The sequence below is a fragment of the Condylura cristata genome, unplaced genomic scaffold, assembly GCF_000260355.1.
Source record: "Condylura cristata isolate star-nosed mole 26May11 unplaced genomic scaffold, ConCri1.0 scaffold00008, whole genome shotgun sequence".
Classification (NCBI taxonomy): Eukaryota; Metazoa; Chordata; class Mammalia; order Eulipotyphla; family Talpidae; genus Condylura; species Condylura cristata.
Window position 1 is genome coordinate 35,322,251 of NW_004567109.1, and position 27,221 is coordinate 35,349,471.

General features: G+C 39.5%; 1 protein-coding gene across 3 annotated transcripts in view; it reads left to right on the forward strand.

Annotated features, from left to right (window-relative positions):
* The window catches only part of NFIA (nuclear factor I/A), a 349,822-nt gene that overhangs the window by 232,312 nt on the left and 90,289 nt on the right, over nt 1-27,221 (forward strand). For all 3 annotated transcript variants that reach the window (XM_004679057.2, XM_012722388.1, XM_004679058.2), the window contains exons 5-6: nt 13,136-13,253; nt 19,061-19,188. In XM_004679057.2, the coding sequence (XP_004679114.1) occupies nt 13,136-13,253; nt 19,061-19,188 (246 nt within the window). The remainder of the gene's footprint in view (nt 1-13,135; nt 13,254-19,060; nt 19,189-27,221) is intronic.

Sequence of the window (27,221 nt, forward strand, 5' to 3'; positions counted from 1 at the left end):
CCTGGCATGAGGTGGCACCCTAGTGGCTGCTGGCTGCCTTAGAAATGTGTGTTCTTTCTATCTGCTCACACAGGAAGCATAGCGCCAATTCAAATCCCAGTTCATTTTTATTTACTTTATTATTATAAATATATTTTTTTACATTATTCTTCATTTTGTGCATTTTGCCATCTCAGTTGTACTCCCTGTGGACTTCCCACCACCGCTTCACCCATGTGCCATCACCACAGACTTGTGTGCTCTTCCCACCCCAGTTTTGATCCTGTCCCCCTCTCATCCCCCATAGAATGTCTCCTCTGGTTTATAGTTGTTAGTTAGTTGATGGTTTTTTTTTTTTTTTTTGCTTTATTGCAATTAATACACACACACACACACATATATATATTTTCCCTGATCCCTTAAACCCCTGTTATGAGTGAAACCATCCAGTATTTTCCTTTATATGTCTGGCTTGTTTCCCTAAATGTGATCAAAGTTCATTTTTAAAGTTTTATTTTTTAAGGCTCTAAGTTCTTTGTGTATCATTGACTGTTCATGCCCATAACTTGGATTTTTCGGGCCAGCAATTTACTCAAAATGATTGGCAGTGTTCTAGCCTTCTCATGCAACTCCCATGACAGAATTAACTTCAAGGTGCAATAAGAAAACGAAGTGCTTTGATAAGGAAAATCCACACTTGAAAGTGACAAAACGTTCTTACGTGGAAGGACACACGAGGAGATTGATAGAAGTTCCCAGACGACTAGACCTTTGGCGTGACACTTAGAATTGCCAGATTTCAGATCTTTAAGAAGCAAATAGGTTTGGAATTTTTCTAAAACAAGCAGCCTGTTGGTGCTCCTCTGTTAAGTAATGTGATCTCTGTGGTCACTGCATGGAAATTAATTTTTTAAATCGCTAATATTCTTAAGCCTGCACTTCTATGGAAAGAAACCATTTGGGCTTGAGCATTAAAGGAAGAAACAAAAAGATTATAATAAAAAATAGACTGCAGCCCTCGCATGAACAGTTGCTGTGACCTTGCCTTTTGTTTGCCATTACACAATTCAATGGCAGTCCACTCAAACTATGCTCTCGATCAATATCCTATTAAAGCAGCACAAAAAGTCTCCATAAACTTAGTGGTTAGCTATGTTTATAAATGGAACTCAGCATAATTAGATGGTCAATAGCAGGCTCTACTAGTAATTTTAAAATGAACATCACACATTTTCCCTCTGTAGAAGTCAATGGCCCTTCTGGAGTGAGGGTCTGGTGTGGAGCAGACAAAAGGGTGGGTTTCCCTTTAAAAAATCCCTAATGCCTGTCACAAAATGCAGTTTTTAAATAAAAATCTCTTAAGTGGTGGAACAGAAGATGTTAATTGGTTCTACATATATTTTTTACTTTTATCATGAAACCACCTTATTTTGAATATGATGTTATAAATGTTTCATTTTCTAGTTTTAATCAACTTCTCAGAGAAAGAGAAAATAATAAATACTGCCATAATCTTCGAAAGAAAAGTGTCAGTCTGGTAGTAGTTTTCTCTACTACAAATCAATAAATTTTGAAAATAAATACTGAAATTTAATTAGCTCAGGAGAATATTTATGTATGTATGTATTTATTTATTTATTATTTCAGAACTGGGGCACAGGCCAGAGGTGCAGTGGGTGAGCGGATTCACCAGAGACAGAGTGGGGAGCAGAACAGGCAGATCTACTGAAACACACTACTGAGGGGAGCAGCGGGCAGGGAAGGAGAGATCTGCCACGCCATGTGGATCAGTTCCTGGCCAGGGACCTCACTCGTGCTGCAGTGGCTTCAGAGAGCTTCATAGTGCTGTACTTTAACCCATTGTGCCACCAGGGAGAACCCCTCAGGACAATGTTTTGCTGGATAATTTCTATCTTTTAATTTTCTTGATGTCTGGTGTGACTACTTGGACAGTAAGGTGGCAGCAAATGGAAAGAATTGGCAGTTATAGAAATTTTTATGAAACGACTTTTTCTTCTGAATCCTAGCTCACAGTGTGAGTGACCAAAGTGTCCTATAATTTTTCCTATTCTATTCTTCTAATCCAATAAAGCACCATAAAGTGAGGGGTACCCCCCCTTACCTACAGATTGAAATCTCCATATACCTTGTGTTTGATGCAGGCTTGGTAGTGGCATTATGACACATTGTCAGCTAGAATTAAAATGGTGACATCAGCAGCTCCATCAGCCCTAGGCAGGAAGGCCCAATCCTTACCCTCCCAGTTATATTCCTACGACTTGCCTGACTAGAGCTGGCAGGGAGAGTTCTCATGGCAAGATTTAGGGGGCCTTTTGCTCTTTGTTCTTAGCTGATGCTCCTGCTAAATTTTTTTTTTGTAAATTTTTTTTTAAAGATTTATTTATTTGTGCATACAGAACTGGGGTACAGGCCAGAGGCTCAGGGGCGTTGAGAGGCTTCACCAGCGATAGAGCGGGGAGCAGAACAGGCAGATCGACAAAGCACATTGCTGAGGGGAGCAGCGGGTGGGTCAGGAGAGGTCTGCTGTGCCATGTGGTTGCCTCCGGGGCAGGCGGGAATAGAACTCATGCGGAAGTGGCTTTAGCTTCTTAGTGCTGTGCTTTAACCCACTGCGTCACCAGGGAGGGCCCGCTCCTGCTAAATTTATCAGTCAATGAGCATTTTTATCATAAAGATTTGATACAGGGAGAAGCTGAGCATATAACACTAACACTTGGATGTATATACTTACTTGTTATCATGATCTCTATTCTCATGTTTATCTACTTTTGGTCTTTTCTAGGCAATTTGTTGGTTGTGCTCCCATTAGAATATATCATAAAATTCTAGTGCAAGATGGCTGCATGGTGTCACAAAATAGTTCAGGATATAGAGTTGAGAATATGGTCCTTTCCGTTTCTACCTGTATAAACTTGGGCAGGTCTATAGCTGTGTTCTCCTCGTAGTTAATAAGGAGGTAATAGTCACTCAACAGATACCTGTTAAGTGCCAACTGTGTGCAGGGCCTTTACCACTTAAAGTGTCAGATATATAGTAGCACCTCTCGGGAGTGTTTTGAGTGACAAACTGTCCCGGGCTATCATAGTTAGTGGTAAAATAATGGTAATTGCTATGACTAATATTGAGCAAAGACTGTTCTGATCTTTCATTGTGTGTTCAGAGCTGATCCATGAGCTGACCACATTACCCTCATATTTGTTGAAAATATGTGTTATTGTATACATAAAACTGAGTACTTTTAAAATTCATGTTATAAAAATTAATTTATCAGAAAGACTACTCTAATGACTTCTAAAGTTATTAATTCGTATTGTATAATAGCATATCAATATTAACTCTAATGTATTGGCTTTAGGAAACTCTCATTCCTCCCACTTTCAGCCAATATCTGTGCTTCTGCATTATACTGGAACTTTCCCTGCCAGGATAGCCAATGGATAGTAAGATTTTTTAAACTCTCAATATAACACTAACATGCTAACAACTTTTCAAGTTATTTTTATTTGAGTTTTAAAACATAGTCCTTATTTTTATGTCAGAAATTTTTGGGTTCTCTTACATGTGGGCACAAAGCGTCCCTACAACTAAGAGCAACATGCTAAAAGGCACTATTGTCAATGCAGTTTTTAGTAAACTTTTATTTATGTACTCATATGCCTCAATTTGTATACCATAGGTAACCCTGAAGAACTAAAGGGCATTGTAGGGATTTCCAAAAGAAACGCTATACTCTGGTAAATCCTGTGATTCTGTATGTATTCCTGAAAGAAGTTCTATATCACCCTGCAGTAAGCTCATAAATATTATTGAGATTTTGGCTAGGCTGGATTTTCCTAGCTACCTCTTGTGGACTTGAAAGATTTTTGGTGACTCAATAGGTGTATCTGGGATGACATTGATAAAGTCCACATTCAGCAAAGCTACACTCTAGGTCAGACCCTGGGACTGAGTTAATCCAGTATGTGATTGATGTGAGTACTTGTTAGCACCCAGGAATTTTTGATAGATGAAGGAGGAAGAAAATCAAAAAGTTATTGGTGAAATTATTGATAACTATTATTGGAGACAGCTGGAAGTGTAGGTTGTTGGGATAGGACTCTGTTGATATGGTATGGTTTCCTAATAGCTAATGGTCAGATAGTCCCAGTGCACTCTTGGTTTAGGGGCTTATGTTTAGAAGCCCTTCCTAGATTTATAGATCATTGTGGTGAAAAGACCTCTTAGGCCATCAAAGCCATCCCCTGTCAGGGAAGACTGAATCCCATGGCTGGAGCTGTATCAGATGCTAAACGGGTACCACATTTGACCTCAACCAAAAGCTAAGACAAGATGATACTCTAAAATGCAGAAAATCAATTTCATTCCCAAAGGCAGAAGCCACTAATGCAGGAGATCAGTCAGCATTGCTAACCCTGCTGTGGGTCCTGTCTGACCAAGTGTCAATCCCATCATGCAGTGAAGCTCTGGCTGACACTTGGGCTCGAAAGATCTGTAAAAAACAAAGAAGGTAGAGGAGGACAATCAGAGAGGAGTTTTGTGATTATGTAATAGGTGCTAATTATTTGACTTAAATCTCCTTGAATTCCTCTCCCTAGTGATGATGATGAAAGAAAACCTGAAGACTCAAGATATAGATTTTACCCAGTTTCTTTGGGCAGATACCTAGAGATATCTGGGTTCAAATCCCTGCTCTGTCACCTATTTTTTTTTAAAGATTTATTTATTCATACAGAACTGGGGTACAGGCCAGAGGTGCAGAGGGTGAGAGGATTCACCAGAGACAGAGTGGGGAGCAAAATAGGCAGATCGATGAATACACTGCTGAGGGGAGCAGCGGGCTGGTCAGGAGAGGTCTGCCATGCCATGTGGATCTCCTCTGGGGCAGGCAGGGATAGAACTCATGCGGAAGTGGATTAAGCTTCTTAGGGGAGTGCTTTAACCCGCTGCGCCACCAGGGAGGGCCCTCTGTCACCTATTTACCAGTGACCACATTGCTTAGGCTTACAGCTAATTTTCACACTCCTGGATGTATATCTTCCATAGTGTTCCTGTGAGGATGAATAAGATAACTCAATTAAAACACCAAGCATGTTGCCAGGCACATAATAAATGCTCAATAAATACCAGTTCTTAGCTATTTTTATTCACAAGCATATAATTTTTGCTTGATTCCATCAACATTTGCTGTTTGTATAATATATAAAGCATCCCACACTGTCTGCTGAGAATACAGGAATAAGTGAAAGACAGTTCCTTTCTTTCTAGAGCAAATGTTTAAGTTTCTTGTAAATCTAAGACTGAGCTTTCTTTGAAGGCAATAAAGTGCCCAACTACACTTCATTTACTAAATTACAATTACCTATCAAAAATAAACTATCTTCATGGTTCTGAGTGGGAAAGAAGAGAGGGTTTCAGGGATTTGTTCCTATTTTAATAAAAGGAAAGCAGATTTTTCAGAAGCAAAAATTCTTCCAATCCCCTCCTATTCTTTCTGCCACTACATGCATGCATATCCCCTAACATGTGTCCACAAAACATGGATGTGTGAAATGGTGCTATGTGTTTGTTAGCAGATGTCTTAGATGGGGTTAAAACATTCTGCTGGATGTTGGCACCTAATACTACATTTCATGAAAAGCCTTGCGTAAATCTTGTAATAGCAGGGAAGTTCATTTTCACATGGAGGGAAACCATGTTTTAGTTCAGCTCCTTTCTTTCATGGTCTCCTCCTTTTTGAAAAGCCTTGCTCCTAGCCTGCATTGGGGTCTGCCTTTTAGAAAAGAAGGGTAGAAAAAGGAGATCAGCACATGGTTTACAGACCAGAAATCTGCTTGGCAAAGGAGTTGCTGAAGACTGTGGTGTAGAAGCTGCAGAGAAAGTACCTTTATGATTGATTTCCATTCAAGTCAGACTGACTGCAGTGTGGTCATTTTTCTAACCCATAACTGCTCACACTGCAGCAGTGTGCTATCTGCAGGGTGTCTGAATTATAGCAGCCTATGTCCGTGTTACCTCTTACACAAATTACTTACACTGGTTTCTTTTTCTATGCAAATTCATCAGTTTTACAGCCCCTCATAGCCACAGTCAGGAAACTCTGGCCGAGAGCACAAATTGATAAAATGAGTTAATTTTACTATACTTATTTTTTTTCTTTCTAAAAGCCCTCACTCATAGGCAGTGTTCAGGAAGCATATTATGGTAAAAGGAAGATAACAAAGGCGTTGAATTTTCTTGCCATAAATTACTTTCCAAGTTAATTCCCTTTAACGATGATTCCAGATTTGCTTGAGTTTTCATAGCATTGTGCGTTTTACAACTGTGCCTTTGATAGAAAGAAGAACAAGTATTTTCCCATGTTCACTCCTTTTGTGCCAGTGACATGGACTTTCTTACAAATCTTTGCCACTAGAATGCAAAACAACACTAAATAGTGTGAGCCTTGCACTGTGCTGTTTTAAAGTACAAGCTCCCCAGGCCTCAGGGAGTACATCAGATTATGTAACTTGGAGGGAATTAGAACCCTCTGAATGCACACAAAAAAAAATTAGTTGTTTTGTAAGTTAGAAATTGTGTGCTAAATCCTGATAGTCCTTTTGGAGGGGGACAAGTGGTGAGTATGGAGTAATTACTCCATAATCTTTACTTGCAAAACAAATTTGAGAAAGGAACAGTTATGATCCGTACGGCCTAAAATGTAAGCCCCCTGAGGGCAGGGGTTTTATATATCTTGTCCATTGATGTATCTCAAGTATCTAGAACAACGCCTGGCACATTAAAAGTGCTCCATAAATATTTGTTGAATTCCATTGAATGCGGCCTCTGCGGAGAGTATGTGCCATTAGCGATAGGCTGGCCACACTAGTCATTTAGTTAATGTTCCCTGCTGATTCCTGTTGAACAAGTTGTAAACTCAGTGCACGGTCATCTCCCAGGCCGAGTAGCTTGAAAATTTGGATAGAATTTTTTTTTCCATCATCCTCTCTCTCCAACAATGCAAGCCTGAGCAGATTGTCTCTGGTGGATGGCAGAAGTTCAATAACCACAACCTTATCCAACTACTAATGTGTACAGAAGAGCAGGTCATTAAGAGGGTTGGCTACTAAAGTAACCCCTTTCTTCCAATAGCCCACATTACTATAATGATTCCTTAATAGCAGACCATTTATTAAGAAATGACACAAAGACTACATTCTACTCATGACAGGAAAGAAGGGGGTGTTGCGGGGGGGGGGGCGGTGAATGACTTCGAAATAACATCTGAAAAGACAATTCCCAAAAGTTAACCTTTTGAGGAAAAAAAATTCTTCCATGGAACAACGTCTATAAATACTTCAGGGTAGAGTTATTGCAATACTGCTTAAGAAAGTTCAGGATCAACTTTCATATATAAGCAATGTTTACTTACATATTTCTAAATTTAATTTTTATTGCTTAAAAATTAGGGAGGGGCAAATGGAGATGGTCATTATTATTTTTTAAAAGATGTATTTTATTTATTTATTTATGTATACAAAACTAGGGTGGAGGCCTGAGGTGAGAAGGGTGAGAGGATTCAGCAGAGACAGAGTGGGGAGCAGAACAGGCAAATCTGCTGAAATACACTGCTGAGGGGAAAGCAGAGGAGACAGGCGAGATCTGTTGCGCCATGTGGGTCAACTCCCTGGCCAGGGAACAAATTCATACTGCAGGAGCTAGTGATAGTTTCATAGTGCTGAGACGTAACCCCTTGTGCCACCAGGGAGAGCCAAGAGGATTGTTATTTATACTTAATTCAAAACATATTTATTGGTCATCAGTGGTGTATAAACAACGATGATGAGCGATCTAGAACATGAAGGAAGCTGTAGAAGCTGTGGGATTAATGGTCAGTGGGTGTAATCTGTGATTTCTTGACCTAGGGAAGTTATTTAACTCTTCCTGCCTCAGTTCCTTCCTAGGAGTTTACTCTCAGAAGTAAAAGGGCTGATTTGCTTGGTTTTCTTAGTCTAGCATCAGCAGTGCTTGATAAATGTCAGTCCTTTTCTTTAAAAAAAAAAAAATTTATTTATTTATTTATGCATACAGAACTGGGACACAGGCCAGAGGTGCAGGGGCGGTGAGAGGAGTCACCAGAGACAGAGTGGGGAGCAGAGCGGGCAGATCAATGAAATACACTGCTGAGGGGAGCAGCAGGCAGGTCAGGAGAGGTTTGCTGCACCATGTGGGTCAGCTCTGGGGTGGGGATCAAACTCCCACTGAGGAGGCTGCAGCTAGTTTGCAGTGCTGGCGTCCCAACCCCTTGCCTCACCAGCGAGGGCCAATATCATGGTCATGGTCATAGCCACGGCCTTAGCAGTGTTGGGTTGTCGTGTTTTTCATTTTTACCATAATTTTTTTTTTAAATTATGAGGTCCAAGGAGTTTAAATGACTTCACCATGCCACATAACTGCTGTGGCATAGCTGGCTCTTCAGACACTCTCTCCAAGCCCCTGCCCTTTCCTGGGTCCTGGGATGTCTGCCTGTACAGTGGTCAAAAAAGCACTCACTTGAGCTGGAAGGAAAATGTCACATGTGAGATAACAAAGGAAAGAGAAAGTCTATGGTCAGGTACAAATGGAGCAAATCAGGTTTCACAATCTATGGAGCAGGCCGGAAGTGTTGTGGTTGGGACCGTCCTTCCTTGCATCCCACCCTTGGTGACAGTGGCTGTGTAATCTCTGTAACACACCGGAAGACAGTTAGTCTTTAGCTTCAGAAGCCCAACATGACATCTTGGGCAGAGACTGGGCCTGTAGCCCTTGACAACTGTTTTTACAAAAAGGATTTATTGCCATTATGAACTAAGAAATTCACCGTGTTAGATTCAACTTACTGACTTCCTGTATTTTTTAGAATACTGAGATCTTGTGCTTTTTTGTACTTTTTCACACTGTCATTGGAAGTGACAGAACTCCGTTGTGGAAACGCTGTTTTCTTTCTTGACACTGGGCTTAGGCCTTCGTTCCTTCTTACCAGGACTCCTGAGTCAACCTTCCAGCCAATTTCACCACTTTGGTGCATGCTGCACGCTGTTGTCATATTAGCATTCCTTCGGTTCAACAGTTATCTTATCCCTTCCCTACTCGCAAATGGAATCCCACAAATCACTCGCTTTACTTCCTACCTCCAAACTTAAACACATGCTTTGTCATTTGACCGGAAACCCCTCTTATCTCATCTTTGCTTCTTTAAATCCCAACCATCCTGAAGGCTTAGTTTAAGTGCCAACTCTTCCTGAAATCAAACCTTTTTTCTGACTCACAAGCCAGTATAATCTATCACTCCTTTGAACTTTCCTAGAACATTCTTAGCATTTCTCCTATGAGTTTGAACACATCCAGCACTGCATTAGATATTCAGGTATTATTTTTTCATTCCACTTTATAAACTTTGTCAGGACACTATATACCTTTATATCATCAAGTTTAAGGCACTGTTGTATGCAAGGGCCAGGTGCTATGATAGGAAAAAGCATAGATTTCGAGGCCAAACACCCGTGAATTTTAATCCTGTTCTGTACCTCCCCCCCATCAACTGTCTTTCTGTGATGCAGGGAAAGTTGTTTAACCTCACTCCAGAGTATAGTGCTCGTCTAGAAAAGTATTTTCCTAAAAACATTCTGTAATAAAAATAGATATAATACCATGCTTATCAAAACATGGTTTCATAAGAACTCAGAAAAGTAGTTACAGCCCCCCTTTGAGCTCTCAGTTACCTGTCAAAGGCTCTTCCTTTTCTCCGGTTGGAGGCCCTGAGAATCCCCAATTCAGTGAGGCAGCCTGATAACAACCTCTTCTCTCAGGTATGAGGCTTCCTCTTGGGCCGTCTTGTATATCGCTGCATCAAGGCCACTCCAATAAGTGACCTTCCCCATGATACAGGCACACAAGTGGTGTTGGGGGCGGGGGGGTTTCCTCACAAGACTCCTAGAGACGCAAGGGCTTAGGTCTGTGCATTAACAGAAGTATTTCACCCAGGTTGTGACATCTACTCTCATTTCAGAAATATAATGTCTTAAAATTCAAGACACACATAACCAGTTCACCAAGCCCTAAAGTCACTCATCAGACGTCTAATAGACACTTTGTAAAATGAGATGCAATACTTCCAGTTCACCTGATAACATTTACTAGATGATGATGCAGATGATGATGCCAGTGTACCAAGTTACTTGATGGAAAGTAAATACATGGGAAAGATAGGGAATATTTCTGTGGACTTAATTATTTTTTAAATCTCTCGGTGCGAAATACATCATCCTGATACATATATTTTCCTTCCTTCAACTGTTCTGGCTCTGTTGATTTTTTAAACAAGTAATCAAGATAAAGATAATTGTCCAAGGTGTAGTTTCAGAAAGTTTCAAGTATTGGTGCATCTGGATGCATATCTCTAGGTCAAGGGTCCAGACTTTCTTTCTCAGGCCAGTGAAGTCCATCTCACTTCCATCATGCTCCCTTTTCCTTCCAAGAGTGAGGGAATGTGACTCATACAGCAGTGAAGCTGCTGCCCATCCACTTGATTGAGGCTGCAACTCCACCCAGAGATTTGTAAATCCAGACCCCTGACACTGCTCAACCCTATCCTCCTTCTTCAGTTAGTGAAAGGTGTGAATGTCTAAGCTCCATGAACAAACAATTAGCCATATGCCAGCTTGCTAGGCTGGAAGATGGGGTCCATGAATAACTAATCTCTTGCCTCCTCCATAGTCTAGTTCTTACATCAAATACTATGGAATAAAAATAAATTTGATATGAAAAATTAGGGGATGGCTAACACAATTATTTGTGAAAGCTCTGTTTACACTTATTGTCAAGCCTACCCTTTTGTTTTTGTACTAAAGACCCTTACTCCATTAGGGCCCGCCATTCAGAGGTGTGTGTGAATTTCAGCAAGTGTATGTGCATTTAAGAGTTCCATTTCTTAGCAGTGACTATTTTATACAGTGGCAGGTATGATTAGAGTTTAACCAGGGCCATTCATCAAACCACTAAATGTTTATTCGTATAAATTGCTGTATCCCTCTCATACCTTATCTTGATTGCATCATTTTCTTAGGACACCACAGTTCACCCAGTTTCCCAGCAACGCTCCTGGGAACCACCCCATACTCCTTGTTTTCCATTTTTTTTACCACACTCAGGACTCATTGTCTTGATCCTAACTCCTAAATAACTTATGTCACCTCCTTTCCTGTCCTTGAGTTTAGACCACATCCCTATCTTATCCTCTTTAACAACTCCACTGGCCTTTTTGGTTTTGTTGGTTCTATTCTTTAGCTGTCATCTTTCCATGCCTGCCCTCACCACAGAGGGATGCTTCCAGAGGATACATGCCAATGAGAACAGTTGCATGCTCATACTTTGCTGATTCTCCTTGGACTGGCAGTCACCTCCATTTGACCAGTGCTTACCCACTGCTTCCTGCTGTCAGGGATTATAGTGGGTGGGGTGCTGGCAGTACAACCCCCAACTGTCCTAATTACAGTGGAATGTGGTAAGAGCTTTAATACTGATCAACTTGGGAATCTACTCAACTCAGATTCCTGTTTCTCAAAGAAACTGCCCAGAACTTTTAAGACCTGACTTTAACCTTCCCTCCTTTCCCCTGTGTGGACTTCTTTATGCCACAGTCAGAAATCCAGTATGCATTTTATATTTTCTTATTCCTATAAATGCTGTCCCTTTACATGGAATGCCTCTTGCCCTCTCAGTTGGGTAATTCCTTCTAACATTCTTCCCAAGCATCACATTTTCTGAGACCCTTTCACTCCCTTGAACTTATTCCCCAGCTGGGTTAGATACACATTTCTATACAGCTCTAACAATTTAGGGCTTACTCTACCAAAGGACTTATGAGACTATATTGATGTAGCCTGTCAGCCTTCCCTCTAGAGCTGTTTCAGAGCAAGAACCAAGTCTTTCATCTCAGTGCCTTCCTTATCCAGCACAGTATACTTGGCAATGCAGACTCAGTAATCATTTGTTGAAAGAATGAAAATCCCTTGTTCATGATAATTCCTAATTACCCTGTCTTCTTATGGCTATTAGCCTTAATTAATTTATTTATCTATCCAGTTATATGAGTTTAACTCTCAAACCAGTACCTAAATACAATAATATGTGCATCTAAGGCTCCCACTTTTGTATAGTTATCAAAAAGAGATTTGTATTCATATAGTCATGCCACTAATGTTAGAGTTGTTTTAATCCATTCAAAAGTAATCATTAAACTACTATTATGAACACAGTACCTGGAGGGGCCAGGGCATAAAACATACAGGGACTGAGTCTCACACAGGGGTCAGCTCTGAAAAATCATATGAAGTCAAAATTATCCTTAACAATCTCTTAACTCAGAAGTCAACAAATTGTACAATATAAATATTTCTGCTTTATGAACCACTTGATCTCTATTGCAGCAAGTATTCTGTGTTGTTGTAGTATGGATGCAGAGACAGTACATAAATGAGTTATATGAGGGTGAGGCTGTACACCAGTAAACTTTATTTATAAAAAGTATTGCTCAGGAATCATAGTTTATTGATCCTGCCTTCTTTTAGAAGATGGGAGGCAAATATTCAAGTAAAAGTGTCTTCAGTGTGCTGAGATGATTCAGAATAAGGACAAACACATACTTCTTATAAAAAGAAGTTGGGAATGGGCTAAGATGATGAATTTGCTGTTGAAATTCTAAAATGCAGAGGAGTAGAAGCCAGCTATCAGAATAAGACAAAATTTAATAAGCCCAAGAAATATTTTGATTGGTCATTCAAGAAAACTTTAAGGCCAGAACATGTCCTATTTTAAGACCAGACACAGAGGTATAGGTATGTTTTGTTAAAACCTTTCCAGAATGTTGCAGCCTTGGTAACAGTTTACCAAGCTTACAAAAAGGGAAGAGGTAAATAAAAAATAAAAATATGTCTTCCTGGCATAGATTGTTTTTATTGTCAAAATTCTTTTATAGGTACGAGTTCATTACTGATTATTTTGAATAAGTTTATCATATAAATTCAAAAATCATATGTGAAATGCAACACCGAAATTGGCTCTCATTCATCTTTTATTTACAGCAATTAACTGATGTTTTTTTTTTTCATTATTATTCTAGCACCAATAGCGGCAGGAACTGGCCCCAATTTTTCTCTGTCAGATTTGGAAAGTTCTTCATACTACAGCATGAGTCCGGGAGCAATGAGGAGGTCTCTACCCAGCACGTCCTCTACCAGGTAATTTGATTGGTGGCTCTTAAAGAGGTTATGCTTCCGAGTTACATGCCTTGATTTCAACTCGGAGCCTGCTGGGCACTTAGCAATGTGCTTAGCGTAGTAGAAGACACCAGAGAAGTAGGTCAGCCCCAACAGAATTTCAGTCTGGTCCACAGAGAGAAAGCAATGCACGTGCAGCAGAACTGTACCAGACTTTAGGAAGCAGGAAGCTAAATTGTATGGCATCTGCTAAAAATAGTTGTTGAAGACTTCATTCTAAAACAGTGACTTGTGCTCACTGTAATTGTAAAGGCTGGCCAAATGGAATGGAAAAGAAGTGGCATTCTAGATGGTGTGGAGACATGAGCAAAGGTGTAGAGAAGGAGAGACAATAAGTAGCACAATCTCAGGGAATTAAGAATACTGCTCGACTAGGGAAAAGGGCAAGTGTTTTGGCTTGTTTTGCAGAAAGTTGACACTGATGACCCTTCCCCCAGTCTCCCCCCCAGCAGATATTCCAACTCAGTCCCAGCGCTTTCTTACTGAGCCCCTAAGGACCTCAAAGTTTAGTCTATCCATGTTACCCTAATGTCATGTAAATGACCAGTGTCTTGTAGTCTGCAAATAACAAACCCTGAAATGAGATCTATGTGATATCCAGCTGTGAGGTTATACATGTGTATGCAAAATCTGATGCTGGACTGAGGTCCTCATTACACCCCCAGTACACCAGGAGACCTTTCAAAAAGTAAAGCTGGAAGAACACAACCAGATAATGATTCCAGGGTTCTTGATCCCCTCGAGGAACACAGAGCCAAAATCAAAATGAAGCATTTTGCAAGACCCTGTTATCTCTAGATAACCTGCACCAGAGGGAGAGGGATTAGGCATTAAACCCACAGTATTCTTTTACAAATTGGCTTTAGCACTGGACTGTGACATCAAAGAAAGAGTGGTGCAGAACGATCTTTAATGTCTATGTACTTTGCAGAAAAATATCTGACAAAGGTGTATTCCTCCTAAAGCAAATAAAAGCGTTTTATAATTTCAAAGGATGGCCAGGTTATCAGAATCTACCTTGGTAGAGACTCATTCATACTTTAAGTTTATACATTTTAGCAATCATGACTTAAAAAACAAAATCAGCTTAGTCTTTACTAATACCCTGAAAACAGTGAAATACTTATTTCCTCAGTATCCTGCCATCAACTTTCATGTTGTTTCAGTGTTCCCCTTACTTGATTCACTGTCGCATTGGCTCCTCAGGAAAAAGACAATCTCAAATCCAAAGTACATTTATAATAAAAGCATGAAAGAATGAGATGGTGAACACATTCCAGTGTTAATACATTTTGAGGATTTTGGTTGCTGATGGAAGAGACATTATGTGTAACTGTATTCAGTCAACATGAAAAGCTTTGCAAATAGTTGTGGACAGTGATTAATGTAAAAATTGATGGGCTGTTTGTTTTTCATATATGTGCAGTGCTTGTATCACAAACACATCTCCAAGTGTTACTTACCCCCTATCTTTCCACACACTTATCCAGCTGTTTTTGTTGCCTTTTGTTGTGTCTCTTTGAATGGAAACCTGGTTATTAATGTCATGTAAACGGCCAGTGTCTTTCTTGTAGTCTGCAAATAACAAACCCTGATAACGAGTTAATTATAAACAGCATCAGTAGTTAATAGCTCAGTAATATGTTTGTTTTACTCTCATTAGTCTCTGCTAGGATGGTATTTTTTTAAATCCTTCTTTAACTATATAGACTCAGCAAAATTATCTGTGTACAGGTTAGAATATGTGCCCAAAAGAATACCTCAGATTTACATATAGAAAAGTTCATCAATCTATCACTCGAAACTTGCTCATGTGACACCAATATTAATTGGTCACCGGTGGTGTAGCAGGCGATGTGCTAGGTACTTTGCATACCTGTTGTAACTTAATGTTCATGATAGTTTTTTCGTATTTTCAATGTTGTCACTTACTAGTGAATCAACTCAGAGCTCTGAGAAGTCCAGTAACTGTCCCAGGATTTCAGACCTAGTAACTGTCAGTGTCTGCATTCAAACTCAGGTCTGTAAGACCTTAAACAACATGCTGTTTTCACATGGAACCTTATTTGGAATGTGGCTGACTCTTTAGTAAGGAACAGTAGCTAAAAGATTATTTCCAAAAAGAGAACTCTCTAACATCTTTTTTGTTCCTGACACTCAGCATTTTCGTCCTGAGTTGTTTTTACCATCGCTGAGGTGTGGTACGTATTTTGCCACCCTACCTGAGCTATAAATTCCTTAAATGACAGTGTTGAACTCTTCAGCAACAAACATTTATTAAGTACCAGGGATATTGATGTAGGTGCTATAGATGTAAGTCAATAGAAGCTTTGAGATCAAGTGGTGTAGATGGAGCCTCTTAGCTCATGTCGTTGAACACTCAGGAAACAGGTGTTGTTTCAGTTTTGTGGGTACAAGGCAAAGCTTCTGGATTTTGCAGATTGTAGGAATTTAGCAAATATTTGGGATGAAGGGAGTAGCTTTACCTTGATTTCTTGGTAGAATTGCTAGAACACTAGAATATTTCCAAATGTAAGAATTTGTATATCATGTCTTAGAAAAACATTTTTCTCCTTTTATAGAAATCTCACTGGTACATTTTTTTTTTCTTAAATGTTTCCAGGAGAATAGAATCAGTGTGTTAGAATGTCAAAACCAAGAAACCAACCAGACACTAAATTTAAAAATGAATAAATAAAAGCGATTAATAGGGATTGTCAGTTCTATAACTTTTAATAGTAAACATCTCCAGAGTCATAGAAGGGATAGTATAAAATTAGGATAAAGTAGTTTTTTGTTTTTATGCAGGTAAACTTCATTTACCAAAGTAAATGAACTATTGAGTTTGTGCAGCCAGTGAAATTTGTCCTGGACACCCTCCATCTGTACATCCTGGCATTTCTACTTTTCTTCTCTCCTGCATCTTTTTCTCTCCTGTAGCTCCACCCTCCATTAACCTTTATCATTTATCCTCCATTTATCCTTGTCAGCCACTGAAAGTCCTTCCTTTCAAATTCAACTAATAACTACATGCTCTTGCCTTTAGGATTTAATAAGTACATAGGGTATTTGTGTTTGATTAGAGGACATACTGAGGACATTAAGAGCCTTAAAAGATACTGACCGGCAATGGACTTGCCCTTTTGGATTAATTCTCATTTTGTCATATCTGGGAAAATCCTTGTCACAGGTTTGCCCATGGTTGTTTGTAAATCAATAATCCAGTTCAGCCATTTTGGGGCATTTGTTACTAGCCAGACACTGTGGTAGCTTTAGAAACTGAAAAGCAAAAAAGAAGATAGTCCTTTTCCCTTTTCCCTACAGATCTCATAATCCCCTTAGAACATACAGCCCTTGTTTTCTATTTGCAGGAAGCATAAGGGACATATTTTTTTTCCCAATTTGTATACTTCCAATTTCCAAATTAGGTTTCATTTTTAAAATATAGTAGCTAATATTAAGTATGAAAAGAGGCCAGAAATCATATGCAAAGATAGGAGAGATTGTTACATCAAGAGCCAGAACCAAGAATTATGCCTTATATTTAGCCCTGAGTTTCCTGGCTGCCAAGGCAAGAAGAGGAAGCATTTGGCTATGTAATCTGCACATTCTAATGAAAGGGGTTGTAGAATTAATTCAAGAACCTTCCCCCCACCCCGGTTTTATATATTGGAAGGATTTTTTAAGTGTATATTCTCTGAGAAAGGACTTTGACTAGATGCACTTTTATCTAAAATTTAGAAAAGTTCTCAAATGGCTATTTTTCATCAAGGAATACTAAGCAGGAAACATTGAACTATTAAAGGCATTTCCTTTTGATATTAAGCATGATACAGTTGTGCAGCCTTCCTGTGGTCTTGCTTTAATGAGAACAGAACTTAACAGGCTCAATCAAAGATGCCAACTTTAGAATTAAAATTGCTTGCCCACTTCTAAAAAATCATATGCTTCTGTAGCCTTAGTGTCTTTCTGTCTCTCTAGGTTCCATCTTCTTTTTTTCCCTTTGCTTCTCTAAATTCATCAGCTGCACAGCTGTCAGAATGATATGATCTTCCTAGAACATGATATGATATCACCCCCTGCTTAGACTTTCCTGGGATATCTCCATTTCTTGAAGGGCAGTCCAGAGTTGCAAGATCTTGGCCACCCCCGTCTTTCACTATACCTCTCAGTCAACGTCAGCCACACAAAACATCTGGCCATTCTCTGCATGTGTCACCCTGGACTCACCCTGGACTCACGATGTTGTTGCTGCCTCACTTCCCTCAAAATAACTGATACCCTGTGTGGCACCAACAAACCAATTAAAACAGATGCTGCCCTGCCGTGGGGAACACCCCTCATGCACCAGACATGAACCTGTTAGTTTTTGGATCATGAGGTATCCTGGAGCAAAGATGGGGTGGCAAGATGAAGGAAGCTTGTGGGAGATTTGAGACAGTGACATGCTGCCCACTAAAGACATGTATTTAATCTACAGTGGCTCCTGAGTGGTGCCTCCTCTAAACAGCAGCTTACCTCTGCCACTTCCTTCCCTCCCTTTCTTCTTCCTTCTTTCTTTCCTTTCACATTATGTCCTTGACTACTCTTTCAGACAGCTAAGGAACCATCTCTTCCGGGAAGCCTTCTCAGCCTCCAGGCATACATGTTGATTTTTTTCCAGGATGTCCTATATGTAGTTCCATCCTAATGCCTGCATTGCTCTTCTGTCCAAGTTTGTTTTCCTCTCAGTCTCTCTATCCACTAGACTGTGAACTCCACAGAGACTGGTGCCATGTCTGACTCACTGCTATATCTCAGCATTTAGCATAGGACCTGGCAGATAAAAGGTACACAGGAAGTGTTTGATGAATGAACATATGTTAAAAATACTGAATCCCAACTGACCTGAGGAAAAGACTTTCCAGCCAGCATTCCCATGATATCATCATTCTGGTAGTAAGATAGTGACATAAACAATTAAGACACTATTCTAACTTGTGAAGCCTTGAAGTAGGAGAACAACTCAGTCCTTCAACTTGAGGGAACAGGATACAGCCTGGAAATTTCTCAATCATACTCCCCTTCCCAAAAGAATCCCTACCCCAAGAGGACAAAAATTCATATTAGTAATCTCTTTGTGGAAGGGTTGTCATTGGATTACTATTTTTTCCATGTCCCTGTTTTGACAGGGAAGTGCATTCGCTCCTCCTATATATCTCTCCTTTGCTCACTTTTACCTCTAAAGTACGTGGACTATTCTAACTGTATAGTAAATATTTTTTAAATGAACACATCCAAGTGAAAGATGGGAAAACATGACAAAACAAGCAATCTAAGCTTTTCCTGAAGGGCCACATACTCTAATTTTTATCCTTTTGGGATGCCAGGAGGATGCAGTTGATATTTAGGGGCATTGGGGATATCTGCTCCCAGCCACCCTGAGGAGACAGAATAGGGCTTATCATGACTTGCAGGTGGAGACAGAAGCAAAAGCCAGCCACTAGTTCCTCAAAGGAAAAAGGAACAGGATGTGGCAGTGGCAGTAACGTGAGTGACAATAAAAAATCAGACACTTGGAACAGCACACACCCCAGGCTTTGTTTTACATGCAGTGACTTACTCAACTGAATGGGAGCCTAAAAGAGCCCTAAAAAGCCCTACAACTTCACTGAGTTACCCAATTGTTTCCTCCCTTCATCCCTTGGCTTTCTTTCAACCAGAGACGCAATGTCCAAGAGAAGGGTGGCTTGGATTGCTTTTAAACATGTACACGCTTGTTATTTCAGCTCCACAAAGCGCCTCAAGTCTGTGGAGGATGAAATGGACAGTCCTGGTGAAGAGCCATTCTACACAGGCCAAGGGCGCTCCCCGGGCAGTGGCAGTCAGTCGAGCGGCTGGCATGAAGTGGAGCCAGGTAAGCAGGGCAGGTGCACGTGCACGGGCCATCGTGAGGTCCCTATGCGTGGGATCAGGTCAGGCCGAGAGGTGAAGAATGGGTGCTGAAAGCAGTTGACTTTTTCAACGTGGATATTTGTTTGTTTGTTTGTTTGTTTAAGATTTATTTATTTATGATACAGAACTGGGGTACAAGCCAGAGGTGCGGGGGTGGTGTGAGAATTCACCAGAGACAGAGTGGGGAGCATAACAGGCAGGTCAGGAGAGGTCTGCCACACCATGTGGGTCACCTGGGGGCTGGGGAATTAACTTACACTGATGCACCTGTGGCTGGCCTGCAGTGCTGCGTCCTAACCCACTGCCCCACTAGAGAGGGCCCACAACGTGGATATTTTACTGATTCCGACTACACAAAGCAGCCATCCCACTAACATGAAAGACTGAAGCTGGTGGCTGATTTTATACTCTCACAGGTTTTTACCTACACTACAACTCTTAATTGCCTTTGCTTTTGTTCTGTTTACTCACTGCTTCTTGGGATCATTTTTTTTTTAATTATCCTTTAATCATAAATAAAAATCAACACATTGTTCCACTAGGTTGGTACCTTAGAAAGGAGAATGGTCCCCCATACTACTCACTACACTTGGATTTTCATAAAATGAGGATACTTTAAATATTTTTTCCTGTTACTGGGTATCATGATTGAGTTTCTATTTAGATGGAACAAATAAATGTCTTTAAGTCGGTCTTTAATGAGCTAAACAGTTCACGGCCAACCTCGTGGGAAAGTTCATCTTGCTCTGGAATCTTGAAACCTTCCTCATGTCTAATCCCCATGTGGGCAAGGGGTGTCTTCTCCAGGACCTTGCTCAATATGCAAAGTCAGATGGATGTAAAGGGGAGAGCCTGAACTGTGGAATCAGCCAGGTAGACTGTAATCCTGATTTTGACTCCTGCTGGCTGTGTGATTGTGGGCAACTTAGGTCTCTCTCTGAGCTCAAATGTCTGAGATTTTACTAATCTGTCAAGAGCATACATAACCATCTAAAAGTGATACCTAGCACAGAGTAAGTTTGGAAAAAAAATTTTCTACCTAACCAATGCCTGCGGTTAATTCCCTACAAGAAGAGACAAGCACCAAGAAAATCATCTTTCTCTTCTCTTAATTTATCAAAACACTATCCTCAGGGGTGTGACCTTTATGGAATAGCGTGAGGGAGGTTGGGTGGGGGGACGAAGGGACTATTCTGTATCCTGATTACAGGACTCTCTACATGTGTGATTAACTCTCTCTTGCTACCTCCAGGCAGTTTTTCTGTATGGTAATTAAAATCAAAGCAAAATAAAATCTCAGGCCTTATCTTGCTCCCATGACTAAAAAACAAAATCTTCACTTTGCTAACTAATCCTCTCACTGAACTCATTCATTTGTTCATTCACTCATCAGCCACCTTCTTTGGGGACTCTGATGAGACAGTATGCCTGATTCTGGGAACTCAAGAATGAGTTACTTACTTTTGAAGAATTCATTATTGGAAATGTGAAACAGACATAAGAAGTTCATTTTGAGTGATAGGGAATGTGAAAGCTTATTTCTGATTATTACCAACACCACACTCAAGGTGCTGCGGCGGGGTCTTCCGTAAAGGTCACACATCAGCTTCACTCCACACTTAAATTCCTGCCGGTTTGCCGAAAGTGGATAAGAAAATAAACCCAGGCCTAACTGAAAGTGCTGACTGCGCACTGCTGTTAACTGCATCATCAGCACGACCTCAGGATAGTGCCAATGAAAACTTTATGTGCTATTAAAAAATTAAAAGAGGCAAAAACTTCTTTGAACCCTTTAAAAGCTTGTACTGTAGAGTCCAAGCCAGTTTACCTGCTTCAGTGAAAGTGAGAATCAAAAGATACAGGCTTGGTACATTTATGCTTAAGTATTATTAGTATTGGTAATTTTTTGCATGTCTTGAAGCTGCCTCCTTGTATTGATGTATATGAAGCTTCTCCATCATGAATTTCTTCTGTGGGTCCTTGAGTAAATTTCTTTTGTGCATATTTGGGGGGCATTAGGTTGGGGTTGATTACTGTGAGCTTGACCTCAAGATTCTTATTCAGAATAATTCCTATCCTTATCTGCACCTTGTGATTCAAATGAACTTAAGTTTTAACATCTGAACACATATCCTTTGTAGTCTTTAAATTGTTAAATTTAATGTTGAATCCTTTTTTGGATACACACCTCCCCCCACACCCCAAATATACCTATATTTAATTGTATATAATTTCTTAGAGAAAGCCCCACAAGTTTATTTCTGACCAGTTTTTCATTTTCTCTATCCCTGTTTCATTAAAGAAAAATGCAGTTTCATGGTATGTATGCATAGGGGTGGTTAAATTTACATTTGGCCATATTTGACATAGAAAGTCATAATTGAAAGAGAGCCTGTGAGGACGTTAAAACTCAACTGAAGGATGTTGTACATGGCTGTGGTGACTTTGGTGTCATTAACTCACACCAGCCATTTAAAATGGATAATTTATGCTGCCAGATGGCCCTTTTTGGGGATTTTCCATCTAGCCCAATCCCCTTTTTGGCACAGAGAACACCTTATGTTGTTCCCACACTGATCTGGGCCTGCATGGCTTTTCCCCAGGGGTACAGTTCATTGAGTGGGAAGCTTTTAGAGGTTCATGCATGTAAATTACCTTCAGAACATGTTGGGAGTTCCGGGTATCTGAATGCACCAGCAGCTTCTTCATTGTCTACATTTGGGACCACAGTCTCAAACAAGTCCTAAAAGATACCTTTGTTTACACCTCAGGAAGCAAGGCCTGTACTTACTCTTCTCTGCGAGAGCTTTACATCTGTCTACCTGCCCTCAAATGCTTTTTCAAGACTCCCCAGCCAAAAGAAGGCTGAAGGTTGCCAGAAGAGACAAATTTCTCTGAGCAACAGGAAGGCTTTGGAAAGTAAAACAAACCAGACATGCAGTAAATTACATGGGCTCTTTCAAATGTCTTTTGTAGTATCCTGTTCCCCATTAGTTTATCTCAGCACTTTTAGTGCACAGCTCTTATTATCTGGGAAGAAGGGCATAGGAGATTAAAGATGATGTTAGTTTAAAAACATCAGACAACCTCAAGCTGACTTTTGCTTCCCTTACAATGCTGCATTTGTTCCCTCCACTTAGTTTCATTTCCCAGTTATCTCAAAACTGGGTTAGATTTGTAGCTTTGAAGCTAATCACGCACTGATGAAATGCGTCCTATGAAATTCTATCAAGCAAAAATGTACATACCATCAACTCATGTTTATCTGTACAAATGAAAAATTGCAGAGCAACTGATAATGCAGGAAAAAAGAATGTGGGAGTCAGGCGGGGGGAGGGGGAGACCAACAGGCAGGAGTCTATATTGGGTCAAATATTGTGTGTGGTGTCTCATATATGTGAAAGAAATACAGCTATGATTGTTTGAGTACCTACTGTGTACCTTTTTTTTTTTTTTAATTATTCTTCTTTAAAATATGCCATATAGCATGACCCTGTCTTTGTACAGATGGAAGCAGAATTTTAAAAAGTTAAGGGACTTGCCCAGGGCCACATAGTAAGTCTGTAGATTTAAAATTCAACCTAAATTTGACTTCAGAATATAAGTTTTCATATATTCACTAGTCTCTGTCATCATAAATAGTATGCTTTATTTTAAGATTTGATAGCCTGGGTATGTATTGAATTTAAAAACATCATAATAAAAAAATAACCAGAAAGACCTGAAATCTCTCACTATCCTTATCCTAACCCCTTGTTAGAATAAGGACAACTCACTACACAAAACAAAATGATTGCTATGGTTCACCGATAGGTCCCATTGACTGGTCACACGATAGCAAACTTTATTATCCCTGGTCTTAAAAGGGTTCCTTTAAGTGAATCAAACCTGTAAGAAAAGGTATTTATTGGTTTTTTAAGGTAAATTAAAAAACAACTCATTATAACAAGTGCTAGAATAAGAATCCTCACAGATTCTTTTGTATTTAAAGAATCTTTTGTAAATCATTTTACGTAACTTCTCTGATTTATGTCTGAAAAATTTTAAATTTCCATTTAAGATTTTCTCTTATAAATGTAAGGAGCAGCTGATGAGGTATTAGGAGATCTGTAGTATATGAGATCTAATCTTGCTACTCAAAGTGTAGGCAAAGGCCCAGCAACCTGGCAGCCCCTGAACTTATTAGGAAGGGTAGTCTCAGGCCTCACTCCAAACCACTGAGCTTTAACAATCTCTCCAGGTGATGGATATATATGTATATGTGTTAGGGATTGCAAAGCTGGTATAGACACCCTCTTGACTCTTACTTTATGTGGGCTTTCACCATCCAGTTCTTGTATGGAGGTGACCTTTCACCACTACATTCCTGAGTGTTTCTACTTTGAGTAGTAATACCCACATCTAGGTAGATAGAAATCTAAGCTATTTTCAGAGAGATTAGGAAGCGAGTAACCTCATGCAGTGTTTAGATACCTCACTACACAAAAGAAAATTCCCTTATGTCTTTCTCATCTTCCATGTAAGTGTCTGCTTCATGAAAAATAGCTGATTATCTAACCGCTATGATTCAAGTCAAGCCAAGTTAATGAATCTTTATTAAGTTCCAACTGTGTGCAGTATAGTAGGGGCAAATTCAAATCAAAACCAGTTATTTAATCTTTATTAAGTGCCAATTGTGTGCAATACAGTAGGTATAAAGAATGCTCCAAATTTCCTCAGGTGTCAATTGCTGTCTGTAAGATGGGGGCTCTTGTTTCTGTCACAAAGTTACGACAATCAAATGAGGTAATGAGGTAATAGACATTAAAGTTCTTTACAAAATTTAATGTTCACCAATCATGTGAAACATCAGTAGGATTATTGAGGGTGGTAGACTTTGCCCAACTGATTATGATTGAAAGCAGACAGGATTAAATACAGCAGGAGTCAAAGATGATCAATCTGACTGAAGAATTAGCAGCTCTTTCCTCTAAAGGTGATAATAAACTGGGGTTCAGCTGGAACCCAGAAGAAGCATTCATATACTTGAAAATGAGACTTGATGTCTCTTAAGTTTTCAAGCATTAATATATATAAATGTAAGTGTTCTTCATATGCTTGTCTTCCTGTTTTGCAAGGTAGCTGTGTGTGGCATTCCCTGAACCTCCAATGATTCTCTGCCCCCCCCCACCCAAATTAAAGACTCATTCAGGCATTCAGTGACTTTAGGAATTACTGAGTTGTACCATTTTCTGCATTTGAAACTACACCTGCACTGAGCATATACCATATCAGTCAGTCAGTTTCAACAGAAGTCAAGATAATTTTTAGGACTTGAAATTATAGGACCAGAGTGAAATTTATTGCTGTACTTGAAAACATGAGTAAGAGGCTACTTGAAATTTTTCCTTTATCAAAAACTCAGAATTCTAGCAAAAACATTCAAAATTTTAGAACTGCAATGCTTTCTATTATATTGTGATTGTAAATCCTTATTAACAGATGCAATTATATTAACAGATGCAATTATATAAGTTTGAAGTTGTAAACAGTTCAAAGTTTTTCAGTTAAATTTGATAAATAGTATATTTAGTGGTAGTTATTTTCCTTAGAACTTTCAGAACTTTCAGAGCTAAGTTTCTTCCTAAAGACTGTCATCCTCATTTTTAAAAACTTTTAAAATTAATTAAGTTTTCTTCTTACATCGTTGGAGTCCCACCACATCATCTGTGAACCATCACCATATTCCTTTGTGTTATTCCCTCTGTTTTTTTGATTCTCCTCCTGCCCTCTCCCTTGCTATGTACCTCGGTTTTATGGTCAGCTTGCTAGTTTTGACTTTGTCTTGACTATTTGTTTGGTTTTTCTATATTTCACATATAAATGAGAACATCCACTGTTTATCCTTTTCCTTCTGACTTATTTCACCTAGCATAGTCTCTTAAAGTTCTATCCCTGTTGCTGCAAATGGCATGAGTTGGTCTTCTTTTTTTTGATCATTGAGTAATGTTCCATTGTGGATTGAATATATACCACATTTTCTTGATCCATTTGCCTATTTGGGGGGCATTGGAGGTTTTCCATATCTTGGCTATTGTAAATAGTGCTGCAATAAACATAGGAGTGCAGGTTTCCTTTTGAATTAGTGTTTTTGTATCCTTTGGGTAGATTTCTAGGAATGTAACTGCTGGATCATATGATAGACCCATTTTTAGTGTTATGAGGAACCTCCACCCAGCTTTCTATAATGGCTGGACCAGTTTATATTCCCATTAGCTGTGTAAGAGGGTTCTTTTATCTCCATATCTTCACCAGCATTTGTTGTACCAGTTTTGGTTTGGTTTTGTTTTTTAACATGGGCTATTCTGTTGAGTGAAGTGTTATGTCGTTATGGTTTTGATTCACATTTTGCTGATAATTTGTAATAAACATTTTTTCTTATGTCTGTGGTCTGTTTGCATTTCTTCTTTGGAGAAATGTCTCTTTAGCTTTTCTGCCTAGTTTTTTTATTGGGTGGTTTGCTTTGGGGTTTTTTTGTTTGTTTGTTTTGTTATTTTGGGTTTTTTTAGTTGTGTTAACTCTGTAGATCTTTGATGTCATTCCCTTATCCATCCAATAATGTGCAAATATTTTCTCCCATTCAGTACGATGTCTCTTCATTTTGATTATTGTCTCTTTTGTAATTTAATGTAATTCCAGCTGTTTATATTCTCTTTGTTTTTCTTGCTTCTGGAGAAGAATTATCAAAGATGTTTCTGAAGTTTATGTCAGGGAGTGTTTTGCCTATTGGTCCCATTTCTGAAAGTCAAAATTAAGCACTATAATTAAGCACTGTAAACAGGTTGGCTGTTTTCTTTTTTCACAATTATTAAGTCTAGAAATGTATTTTACAGGCATGTGTAGACAATTTTGTAAACACTTGGGCGACCAGCAACCCAGAACATTTAAAGCTAGGGTTCAGGGTCACAACTATTAAGAGAAAAGTTGAATTTTTGGAGAGTATCTTAGTTCATTGTAATTTTAAATGCTGCATAGTAGGCACATTTAGATTCCCACCTCTTCTGGTCCTAATGTGACTGCTAACAGCATTCATCAATTGTGAGGGTTGAGAAAGTTTACCAACTTAAACTTGTAGCTGAGACACAAAGGAGGAAGCCCATTATCAATGCCAATAAAAAGGCAGCAGACTGGTAACAATAGTGCATTGATCATGGACACTCTGCTGTGCTAGCATATATTAGTGGAGATGATTAAATCTCCCCCAATCTCCTGCTGTAATAGGAATAGTCACTGTTACAGAACACTGCCATAGAATCAATGTCCTGGCCGTACTTCTGCATTTATGGAGCAGTGGGAAAGCATCATCCTGTGACAACATCCTCTTCCATTATCTCTTTAGTATTGGCACCTGCTCATTAGAGATCAGTGCACCCAGGGGCTCTAGTTGGTACCAAGGGGTCCTTACGGTAGTGATCCTCCTCTATCAGACACACTTCAGTAAGGGGTTAGGACAGGGAAGCTGTATATCCACATACGCACTCCAGCCATCCTTCACAAATATCCTTACTTTCTTTATCAAGGCTCCTTTTTAAGACCAACAGAAGGGCCTGAAACAACCTATTATAATTGGAGTCTCCCAGGTTACCTGTCAAAAGAGAAGAAATATTCTCCCATACATGCACACACACTGTAAGTGTGTATAATATGTGTGATTGTCACATGCATGTATATGAATTAGGGTGTTGAGAAACATTATTATTGTATTCCTGAAGCTTATAGTACCTAATATCATTGACTCAATATTTGTTGAATGAATGAATGAATAAGTAGACAATAGGTTGATTGATAGGTAGGTAGGTAGACAGACAGACAGGCAGGCAGACAGATAGATAGAGCCCACACATGGCTTGTCCTTTGAGGAGGGCAAAATGCTTAGGAAGCAAAGTTCTGCACACATTTGTTGAATGGGTGAATGTAGATCCACTTGCATCAGGGAACTCAGATGCACAGTTTTGT